General features: G+C 38.0%; 1 protein-coding gene across 1 annotated transcript in view; it reads left to right on the top strand.

The window, feature by feature from the left end:
* Positions 1-149: 149 nt before the first annotated feature.
* Shoc1 (shortage in chiasmata 1) overlaps positions 150-11999 on the top strand; it is a 77215-nt gene continuing 65365 nt past the window's right edge. The window contains exons 1-4 of the mRNA XM_070011619.1: positions 150-210; positions 3738-3818; positions 7249-7357; positions 9637-9724. Coding sequence (XP_069867720.1) covers positions 3774-3818; positions 7249-7357; positions 9637-9724 — 242 coding nt within the window. The 5' untranslated portion in view covers positions 150-210; positions 3738-3773. The remainder of the gene's footprint in view (positions 211-3737; positions 3819-7248; positions 7358-9636; positions 9725-11999) is intronic.

Below are 11999 nucleotides of genomic sequence, written 5' to 3'. Positions count from 1 at the left end.
TGAGCCGGGACTAGCCAAGGGGCTCACCCAGTGCCGCATCCAAGGTCACGTGTAAAGAGGACCGGGCCTGGGCTAGCCAATGGGAGTGCTCTGCATCTGCAGTCACGTGTCCAGTGGGCGTGAACTTCCGTCCTAACCAAGCTCCGCCCCACCATGGTCAGCATGTGCCGCCCAAGGCTGCAGTGCCGGTAGGGAGATTTTTTACCTCAGGTAAAAATCCCCGAGAACTTGGTGAGAGAAGGTGTTTTCCAACTGAGAGTAAGAAAAGTAGGGTAAGGGCAAAAGAAAGGCCGCTTGGAAATCTCGGGAGCCTTTTCTTGTGAGGCCTGGCCTGCAAGCCGGGAGGGGCGAGACACGGGAACTAGAGGCCGCCCAACCGTAGGCTAGGACGGTGGCACGAAGGTCACAGGAAGGCCCGTGGGATGGCAAGCCCTACCCCCAGCCAGAAGGTGTATGGTTCAACAACATGAGTACACTTCAATGCCTCTGCGATTTTACATTACTGTTTCTTAGGTGGATAGGGAAGAAGAAAGGAGAAAAACTTCTAGATGCCCTAGGATGTGAGAAGATGGCATTAAATGACCTGATTATTGCTATAAATTTCCAGTAGGAGATCATAGGACTTGGCCAAGAGGTAGCCCAAGAGAAACTCTTTAGAAATAAGTTATTAGTTTTATCCTCAGAAGGGAATGGGAGGAGAATAAGAAGGCATAATTAAAGGGGTAAATAAAGTTGGCAAACAGGTAAAGAAAAAATTAGGAAATTACTGTGACTAACTCAGAAGTTCATTACTGCCCGCAAGCTGTGGTTCAAGCCTATTATCCTAGCCACTCAGGAGCTGAGATCTGAGGCTCACAGTATGCAGTTAGCCCAAGCAGAAAAGACCCTGAAACTTTTTTTTTTTTTTTTTTGGCCAGTCACAGGGCTTGAACTCAGGGCCTGGGCATTGTCGCTGAGCTTTTGTGTTCAAGAATAGCGCCATGCACTTTGAGCCACAGCTCCACTTCCGGTTTTGTAGTGGTTAATTGGAGAGAAGAGTCTCACAGATTTTTCTGTCTGGGGCTTGTTTTGAACCATGATCCTTAGTTTTCAGCCCTTTGAGTAGTTAGTATTACAGGTGTGAGCCACCTATTCTCCAGTTAACCAGCAAAAAAAAAAAAACAGTGGAAGTAGATGTGGTTCAGGTGGTAGAGTTTCAGCCTTGCGAAAAGCTTAGGCCCAGAGTTCAAGCCCCAGTACTGGCATCAAAAAAAGTTGATTATTTAAGAGTACCTTTTTTCTTTTTCTTTTTCTTTTTTTTTGGCTGTGGGGTCTGAACTCTGGGCCTAGGCGCTGTCCCTCAGCTCTTCAGCTCAAGGTGAGCGCTCTACCACTTGAGCCACAGTGCCACTTCCAGCTTTTTCTGCTTATGTGGTGCTGAGGAATTGAACCCAGGGCCTCATGCATGCAAGACAAGCACTCTACCACTGAGCCACCTTCCCAGCCCAAGAGTACCTTTTTTCTAACCATGATTTTGCTTATCTTCTCCATGTCTTTGATTCTAGAAATAAGGCCTATTTGTCTTTCTTCCCAGCAGCCTACTAGTATAAGATGAGTTTAGACCTGTGTATTCAATGAAATTAACGGATGAAATTCTAATAATGTATGTAATTATGCAAATAATAAGTATTTGGAATGAATTTCAGTGATTGACCTTAAGATACAGGTAACTTTATTTGTGGGGGGAAAGGCACTGTCCCTGAATTTTTTTTTTCCAGTCCAGTCGTGGGGCCTGAACTCTGGGCCTGGGCACTGTCCCTCATCTCTTCAGCTCAAGGCTAGTGCTCTACCACTTGAGCCACAGCACCACTTCTGGCTTTTTTTTTTTTTTGCTTATGTGGTGCTAGGAATCGAACCCAGGGCCTCATACATGCAAGGCAAGTGCTCTACCACGGGGTCACCTTCCCAGCCCCTGTCCCTGAGATTTTTAAAAGCACAAGGCTAGTGCTACATTTGAGCCACAGATCCACTTCCCACTGTTTTGTGGTTAATTGGAAATAAGAGTTTCATGGATTTTCCTGCCCAGGCTAGCTTTAAACCATGACCCTCAGATCTTAGCCTCCTGAGTAGCTAGGATTAAAGACATGAGCCACCAGTGCCCAAATCACAAGTAACTATTGTAAAGGTAATTTCTATCTCAAGCTGATTGGAATATAAGAAAGGGAACTGTAATATAAGAAAGGAAAATTGAAACAAAACACTGGTTGGATAAACTGAGAGTTGTGACTGTATTTAGCTTTTTTTTAAAAGAACAGATTACAAATTCTGGAGAAAGTATAATGTCAAAGTGGAAATTCTGGAATATTTGCTTCAAAGATTGCTGTGCAGTATGTAGAAAAACACACTAGTTGGAAAAATTCTCAGTCATGAAGAAAATTCCATATTGTGAAGTAGTAAAAAAAAATATTGGCATCATACTTGCCAGTACCACAGAATCTGACAACATTAAAACTAATCTATATAACGTATTGAGTTCAGCTTAATTGAAAGGCTCCTAATTCTAAAAAAACTTCAATAATGTCCTAGATTATTTTAGAAACTTGCTATTAGATTTTTAAAACAAAATACAGCAATTGCTTACTTTAAAATGTTTACTTCTAATCCTAGCTACTTGGTTAGGCATTAGTTACTGGTGCCCAGCATATTTTAGTCCCTTCCCCTCCCCTCTGCTCCTCTCCTTCCCTCCTTCTTTCTTTTCTTTCTTTTTGAGACAGGGTCTTTCTATGTAGCTAAGGCTAGCCTGAAACTCAATAAGTATTAGTTCAAGTCAGTCTCAGTCCTGTGCTTGTGTTGCAGACTTATGCCACTTTGCCCAACAAGACATTTTAAATGATCAAAATACTAAGAATTGTTTAAAAAATTGTCTACTATCCTAGAGTAATTTCTAAGCCATCATTCTTGGATTTCTCACATGAATGGGAACCATCCTGGTTTACCTCCGCATTCTCAAATTAAGGCTTCATTAGGTAGATTGGTTGATATTCTATTGCTTCATTGCCTTATCATACTACAGTTGATTTATTACAAATAATTTAGCTATTAGTGAATTCTGACTTCTGTATTTTTACTTTCTAAGTAAGAGAAGGCAATTAATTTCCCAAATCTTATTTCTTTAGCACAGTATTCTGTCCTTGGTTATTTGATTACATGACCACTTGAGAAATAGTATCACAGGAAAACCTCTGAGATTCAGCCTTTTTTGCAACAAAATAATCATATTAGCCAACAGTTGTAGGGATTAAACAATGTAAGAAAACGTATAATTTTATAGGTATCTACATTATTTACATATTAGATTTAAAATTGTAATAATCATCGTTCCTGTATGATTCTTTTAGAATCTTTTAAAATGGTTTAAAGCTGGGCGCCGGTGGCTCACGCCTGTAATCCTAGCTACTCCTAGCTACTCCGGAGGCTTAAATCTGAGGATTGAAGTTCAGAGCCAGCCCGGGCAGGAAATTCCATGAGACTCTTATCTCCAGTAAACCACTAGAAAAAGGGAAGTGACTGTGGCTCAAGCCGATGAGCTGAAGAGCACAGGGACAGCACCCAAGCTCAGAGTTCAAGCCCTATGACTGACAAAAAAAAACCAAAAAAAACAAAAAAATGGTTTAAAATTTTTATGGGTGAAGATTTTCTGTTGTGCTCTTGGCAGAAAATCATGGTATTTTAATAACACTTAATATTTATTTTTTCAGATGTTGACATTTGTACAGCTTTGAAAGAAAGAAGCTATGTTTTCAGCATTCAGATATTATGCGATGGACTATTTACGTGAGGTAGAGTGTTACTGGCTTACTATCTGTTTACTAAGAGTTCTAAAATGTTTTGATCTGCATTCAGTTCATGATCATTTGCAGCATTCTCTAGGTTAATCTTGGCTTTCAGTTCATTTCAAATGACTTACCATTGTACCTTGAAAGTTCATTCTTGAAAGGAATTTTTTTTTTTTTTTGGTCAGTTGTGGGGCTTGAACTCTAAGCTTGGCCGCTGTCCCTCAACTCTTCAACTCAAGGCAAGTGCTCTACTGCTTGAGCCACAGCACCACTTCTGGTTTTCTAGTGGTTTGTTGGAGATAAGAGTCTCATGGAATTTCCTGCCTGGGGTTGGCTTTGAACCACAATCCTTAGATCTTAGCCTCCTGAGTAGCTAGGATTACAAATGTGAGCCACCAGTGCCCAGTTTGGAAGGAAATTTTAAAGTGAACATTATTAGAAAATTAAACATGAATCTGAAACTATTAGAAGAAGAAAATGAAACTCTTAGCAAGTTGAGGTATCTAGATTAACACCCTAAAGTCACCATCCTTGAAAGGGTTTGGGGAGCCAAGCTTGATGGTGCGTGCCTACAAACCCAGCACTTGAGAGGTTAAGACAGGAAAATTGCAAATTTGAGGCCTGGATTACATATAACAAGACCCTGTTCTAAAAAAATAAAACCAAAACCAAAGAGTAATCCTAGCTATATTTGGGGGAAGAGGGTGGGTGCACTGAAGATTACAAGGCCTTCCGCTTGCCAGGCAGTTGTGGCATGATCACCCTGCTAGCTCCTCTCACCACTTGTATTGGTTATTTTAATGAGGTGTGGTCTTGCTTTATGCCTGGACCAGTCTAGACTGCAGTCCTCCTACTTGTACTTCCTTGTGTTGCTGGGGATGACAGGCACACACCAAAGTGTTGTTTGATTGTTCATTTTTAGCCATACTTGCATTAGAATTCAGGACTTCATGCTTGCTAGTGTTCTGTTGATAAGACATACCTCCAGCCATTTTTGCACTGGTTATTTTTTATGAAAGGATGTTGCTTTCTCCCCAGGTGCATACCTGGACCATGATTCTCGTAGTTCTTACTTCCTGCCATAGGTAGGATGACAAGCATGTGCAACTATATCCAATTTCTTTCATTCAGATGGAGTCTTACAGACTTTTTTTTTTTTTTTTTTTTGTAGTCTTGGGACTTGAACTCTGGGCCTGGGCAGTGTTCCTCAGCTCTTCAGCTTAGGGCTAGCACTCTACCACTTGAGCCACATAACCACTTCTGGTTTTGAGTGGTTTATTGGAGATAAGAGTCTCATGGACTTTCCTGCTCCGGCTGGCTTTGAACCATGATCCTCAGATCTTAGCTTCCTGAGTAGTTAGGATTATAGGCATGAGCCACCTCACCTGGCATCTTACAGACTTTTTTATTTCCCTAGCCAGCCTGGAACCATGATCCTCCCAATGCCAGCCTCCCTTGCATTATTCACTTTCCATTGGAATTACAAGCAGGCATCACAGCACACAGATATTGGTTGAGAAGGGGGTCTCATATACATATACCTGGACTTACCTCCAAATATGATCCTCCCAATCTCAGCATCCTAAGTAGTATAACAGTAGTGTTATAACGTATTGACTTCCTTTGATGGATCTGGTCCTTTGCTTTTCCAATGGATTACATCATTTGGTCATTGTAACTAGTCCAATATTATTCTACATTTTTTAAAAATTTGCAGATTAGGAAATTAATATCCAGACAAGTTAAATAGTTAGTATAAATGCTGGAAATAATATTCAAGTCCAGGTAGATTGTTAAGAAATGTATGGTAATAGTTGTCATATTAGCTTATTGTTCTTATGCTCTTAATTGAGAGTTTAAATTTTCATTTTTATTATATCATCTACCAGGATAAAAAAAAGTTACTCGAGTGAACTAGAACTCTGTTTCATTTACAGAAAATAAAAAGACATACAGATATATTTAGGTTTTATTATTCCTTCATAACTGATGGAAGCAAATATAAAGTTATAAAAATGGGTATCAGAGCAGGTCATTGGCAGCTCACATTTGTAATCTTAGCTATTCAGGAGGCTGAGATCTGAGGTTTATAATTCAAAACCAACCCAGGCAGGAAAGTCTGTGAGACATTGATCTCCAATTAATCACCAGAAAAGCTGGAAGTAGAGCTGTGGATCAAGCAATACAATACTAGCCTTGAGCAAAAAAACACAGGGACAGAGCCCAGGCCCTGAGTTCAGGCCCTAGGACCAGCATGCGCACGCGCACACACACACACACAAATACAATGCTTATAGGGAATCAGAAGTCATCTTAACATTACTTACTACTTGCAAAAGTAGTAATAGATGCTCCAATAATCATAGCTACTCAGGAGGCTGAGATCTGAAGATCTCAGTCCATAGCCAGTCCTAACATACAAATCCATGAGACTCATCTCCAATTAACCAGTAAAAAGCTGGTACTAGAATCAGTGACCTTGAATGAAAAAAACCAAGCAAATTCAAGGCTGAGTTCAAGTCCTAGTACAGACATCAGAAGAAAAAAAAAAGATGTTCAAAATGTCCTCAAAGTTGTGTCCTTGTTTTTGGTATCTTAGTTTCTTGTTAATTTACTACACCTCATGTTGTAATACAAATTTTATACTAAGCAGTGGTAAATCTTGCAAAATATGCAGGACCATGTATAATTTATGAAGATAGTATTAGGAACCACTTATATAAGTAAGGCTATTATTAAATGAAGATCCTACAAGATTAGATCAGTTAAAGAAGAGAAAGAAAATGATTTGAATATCAAGAGGCAGTGATCCTTGCCTCCTTGAATATTTTCTCAAAATATCTTCTTTATGGTCAGAGGTGAAATAATGACTAACATCATGCATATGTCAATACTCTATGTGAAAAAATTATTACCATTTATTCTCAGATAATAACCTCTATGTTTCTTTTTGTTTGTTTTTGTTTTTGAGACAAGATCTTTATCACCCAGGCTGTCCTGTTACTTATAATGTATAGCTTCAACTTCTTAATAGTCTTGCCTCAGCCTCCCAGTGCTGGGATTATAGGTATTTGCCACCATGATATGTTATAACCTTTAACAAACTTAAACCTCTTGGGAAATAATGCATTGTCTGAATATGTAGAATAATGAATTCTATGGGAAGTTAAGAGTCATAAGTGAAGGCTTTATAAGGAGATATTGTTTAAGATATTGGAAGATGAGTCGGCTTTAGTTAGCTGGAAAATAGCAGAGCTGTTTCAGAGGATTACTGTGTGGACTGTAGTGTTGATAAGGGAGTCACAGCTGACTGCTAAAGTTGAGGAGCAGAGGAGGGACAATCTATTTAGAGAGAACAATGGAAGTTATTGGAAAGTCAAGACAGAGCTAAATGAGAATATATGTTAAAAGATTTTCTAATTTTCATATATAGGATTTAGTTAGAAAGAAGTTCTGCAGAGGTTTATTTCTTCAAAATCCTTCATGTTTATGTCAAGATGGAAACAATATTGATGACGAATATAGGAGACCATGGACAAAAGGTATGCTTTGCTTTTATATTTCTCAAAAATATAAAGAACTATTTCAGCGTTTAGCACAGAATTGAGAAAATGCAATACTTTATTCATTGAAAGCTCATTACATTTATTCATGTCAGAACATCAAGAAGTTTTCAAGTTGACATTCTTTCTCTTTTTTATTAGTATATGGTAATTATACAAAGGGGTTTCATTATAATATTGCCATAATGCACATAATGTAATCTGGCCAAATTCACACCTCTTTTACTGTTTTTTATTTCTGTTTTCCTCCCTTTTAAATAAGTTTTAATTGTTCTATTTTCATACATGTGTTTAAATACCTGTCATAATTACCCTCAGCCCACTTTATCCTCTCCTGTCATTCACTTCCTGCTGGTTCCTACCCCTAAATAGTATCCTCCCCCATTTTTATATATTAGGTCTAATGATTCTGCATGTGAGATACAACATGCAACATTTCTCTTTCTCCATCTGAGTTGTGATTTCCAATTATTCTCATAAAATAATTTATGGATGAATAACACTCTAGTGTGTATATACACTACATTTTTATCCATGCATGTTGATAGACACCTAAGCTGACATATTACAAGTTGATGTTTGTTATTAAAGAATTTATATGGAATTGGGAAACATACTAGATATGAAAACATACTAGATATGAAGTAACATAATGGCTGAAGAAGTCTTTAAAATGCTAGCATAATAAACACTTGTTTTATCATAAGATTTTTTAATCTCAGGATTACTTAGAATACTAAGTATCAAATTACTTTTAAATATATTTCTATAACATCTTTTATTCTATCAAGTCATAGACAAGGAAAGAGGTAGCCTCCTTGGAGGAGTCAAGTCAATTAATAATACTTATTTGGCATATATTACGTACAAAACATGTTATAGGGACCAAGAACACAGGCACAAACAGGATGTAGATATAGTCCTTGTCTTTGATGGGTTTTCAGACTGGTAAGGAGAACATAGCATTAAAACCATTTAATAGACATGGTAACTCATGCCATTGTCCTAGTTACTTGGGACTCAGATTAGGAGGATTATGGTCTAAGGTTAGCCTGAGCAAAAAGTTCATGAGGAAAAGTTGAGGTATGGTGTGTATACCTGTTAGCCCAGCCACAGTGGGAAGCATAAGTTGAAAGGTTGTGGTCCAGGCCAGCCCACAGAAAAAGTCAGTCCCTCTTCAAAAAGGGCTGTGGACATGTGGCTCAAGTGGTAAAGTCCCTGTTTAGGAACCATAAGACTCTGAGTCAGATTCTAATACCCACTGACAGAGCCTGTTTCTCTTTCCCTACTCCATCTCCTATTGATAAGCAGCTTCTGTTGAAGTTCTTCACGGTATATTCACAAATACTTGCTATGTGTTTCAAAACTATTCACCTTTTTTTCTTTTTTCCCTCCTATAGAACCTTTCTTCTTCTTCTTTTTTTTTTGTCAGTCATGGGACTTGAACTCAGGTACTAGGTGTTGTTCCTAAGCTCTTTTGCTCAAGACTAGTGCTCTACCACTTTGAGCCACAGCTCCACTTCCAGTTTTTAGGTAGTTAATTGGAGATAAGAGTCTCATGGACTTTCCTTCCTGAGGCTGGCCATGATCCTCAGATCTCAGTCTCCTGAGTAGCTAGGATTACAGGCATGAGCCACCAGTGTCTGGCTAGTCCCTGTACTCCTAACTACTAAACTCTCATATTTTTTCAATGAAGCACAGACTTAGATGTTAAATGATTCATTTAAAGTAACCAAATTAGTAAGAAGTAAAAATGATAGTATAATACTCTGACTCTAGCTAGTGGTTGTGGAATACTAGGCTGGGTATTTTGAAACTAGTACACCATATGATACCTGGAAAACATGTTATAGACACATAAAATTTTATATATAAAACTATATATTAAGTTCTATAATGCTATTACCAATAGTATGTACATTCAGATAAAGTTAGCTGGAATGGATAATGAAGGCTTTATGAAGAATAGCATGAACTCTTGAACCAGGACTATCTGGGATGATAGTACTGGCTCAGAAAAAAAAAAAAAAAAGAACTTGGATTTATAAGGAGAGTAAGTCCAGGTGACATTGTTCTGACTGTAGTTTAGTTTTGATAAAGGTAGGTTATAATTATGAAAATGATTATTTAAATATTTAAAATTGAGAATCATGTTAGGTAATATTGCATTCCATACTGTAAAAGGTGAATATTTAGTTTCTGGTATTAAGTATAAAAGGAAGTTTTAAAAGTTAATGTTTACTATGCTCTTTTTTTAGTCACTGAAGTTTCAGTTCAGGGAATGACAGATGACTCACTATTGGATGAATGGAAAGCAGATTTCTTTGTAGAAGATTTCCTTGAGCAGTATGTGTTTTTAACCTCAATTTCCCTTTATACTTAGAAGATGAACAGTAAGTTCTTCAGATGCCTGAAAAGGGAATGTTTCTATCCTTTATCTTATCACAAGTTTTGTTTTATGTGGGGAAAAAAAGACCTGATTGAATCAGAGGAGAGGATAATTACAAGAAATTTAAATCATTTCCTTTTTTAAAATTAACTTTATTTTATTATCTTTAAAATAGTAGTACAAAGCGTTTTTTTATCTTTCCCTTATCTATCATATTCTAATTAGTCTCTGTGATGCAAAAGACATTGAGATGAGACATATAAATTATGCTTTTAATTAATAAATAAACCTTCTGTGGAAAGTCTCTGTAGAAAGTCTTTTATATTAAGTATAACACCAAAATCCAAAATGCTAACCAAGGCTTACAATGTCCAGAATGATTTGATTTTTGCCTACCTGTCTGACTTTACTCTGTTGCAGTCACTATGACTCTTCAGTTTTGCTTGGAATATGCCAACATTATTTGCCTCTTTATACCTTTGTATGGCTCATTCCCTACCATTATTCAGAGAATTGCAGAAGTATTAGCCCTTCATTGGCCCTTTCCTAACTATAGTCTCTAAAATATATTCTCTTATCAACACTCTGGATGTTATTTGGGCCTGGGTGCTGTCCCTCAGCCACAGCGCCACTTCCAGCTTTGTCTGCTTATGTGGTGCTGAGGAATCAAACCTAGGGCCTCATGCATGCAAGGCAAGCACTCTACCACTGAGCCATCTTCCTAGCCCTACATAGCATTCATTCAGAGCAGTTCTTTTTTTTTTTTTTTAACCACTTGGCATTGTTATTTACTTATTTTACTTCATTTCTAGTGTAAGATCTCTTATGCCAATATCCTAATGGTGTAGACAATGTCAAATATACCTCTATCAATTAGAAAACAGGTATGGGCAAAGTTAAAAGAGCAAAAAACAATCAGACAAAATAATTCCCAGGATTGGGAACTACAGGAAGTTGCTACCCAGCTAAGCTTGAAGAAGGAAGAGGCCTGAGCAGTTATCAATCTTGTAAGAACCAAAGCTACAGGGTAAGAGCTGTCTGATAGAGATGTAACCTATAGTAGAAGAGTGCAGTTACTCACAAACTGTGGCCCAACAGGGAAGGAGTTGAAAGGAATAATATTCCAACCGGTCTCATCTTTGATTGCTTGCCAGAGTATCCTGATGGCTGAATCGAACTAGAAGCCATTGGGCACAAAAGCTTGATTGGTTTGCAGAGATCAGCTTCTCAGATTTGAGAACAGAATAGGCAAAATTGGGTGTTTTGAGGAACATATATTGAATATATAGGGCAAGGGCAGTGTATCAATGAGTGGCAAAACTTTAAAAACTATGTCTTTAGCTTCATCATTTTTTATTTTTTAGGAAGTGTATTTTGAGGAAATGATTTGATAAGTTTACCAAGGTGTCTCTTGTGTTATTGCTCATAATAGCAAACAGTAACTACAAACCTTAATTTCCCATAATAAGGAACTAAATACATGATGATTTGTTGATTATGTCAATCAACTTTCACTTAAACAAAATGCTTGAGAAAGAGCTATTCAGAAAAAGGAAAAGCTTTAACTGAAGATGTGGCTCAAGTGGTAAAGTACCTGCCCTCAATTCAGATTATATCACCATTCCTCAAAACAAGAAATAAATAAGCCAGGTGCCGGTGGTTCACACCTGTAATCCTAGCTACTCCTAGCTGAGATCTGAGGATCATGGTTCAAAGCCAGCCCGGGCAGGAAACTCCATGAAACTCTTATCTCCAATAAACCATCAGAAAAAAAACGGGAAGTGGCGCTGTAGCTCAAGTGGTAGAGAGCTGGCCTTGAGCTGAAGGGCTGAGGGACAGCACTCAGGCCCAGAGTTCAAGCCCCACGACTAACTAACTAAATAAATAAATAAATAGAAAAGGTTTATTTTGGCTCATAGTTTTGAAGGTTCAGCAGCCCATGATCAATTGGCCCTACTGCTTTTAAGTTTATAGTGAGGTAGCATGTCATGGGAGATGCATGTTATGGGAAAGCAAAATTGCTTACCTCATGGGCTAGAAGTTTAAGAAAGTTGTAAAGTTCATTTTCGACATAACGACTTGTACATCTCATTGTTGCAATGGGTCCACCTGTATCTCTATTTAAACGATTTGTGAAACCTCATCTCATAAAGGCTGTAATGCCTCCCAATAGTACCATTCTGAGGATCAAACTTTTAACACATGGCCTTTGGAGGACATGTAAGATCCAAA

The sequence above is a fragment of the Dipodomys merriami genome, unplaced genomic scaffold (genome assembly GCF_024711535.1).
Source record: "Dipodomys merriami isolate MVZ:Mamm:240054 unplaced genomic scaffold, mDipMer1.0.p SCAF_11, whole genome shotgun sequence".
NCBI lineage: Eukaryota > Metazoa > Chordata > Mammalia > Rodentia > Heteromyidae > Dipodomys > Dipodomys merriami.
Note: the sequence above shows the minus strand (reverse complement) of the source record. Positions and strands in the feature narration are given on the sequence as shown.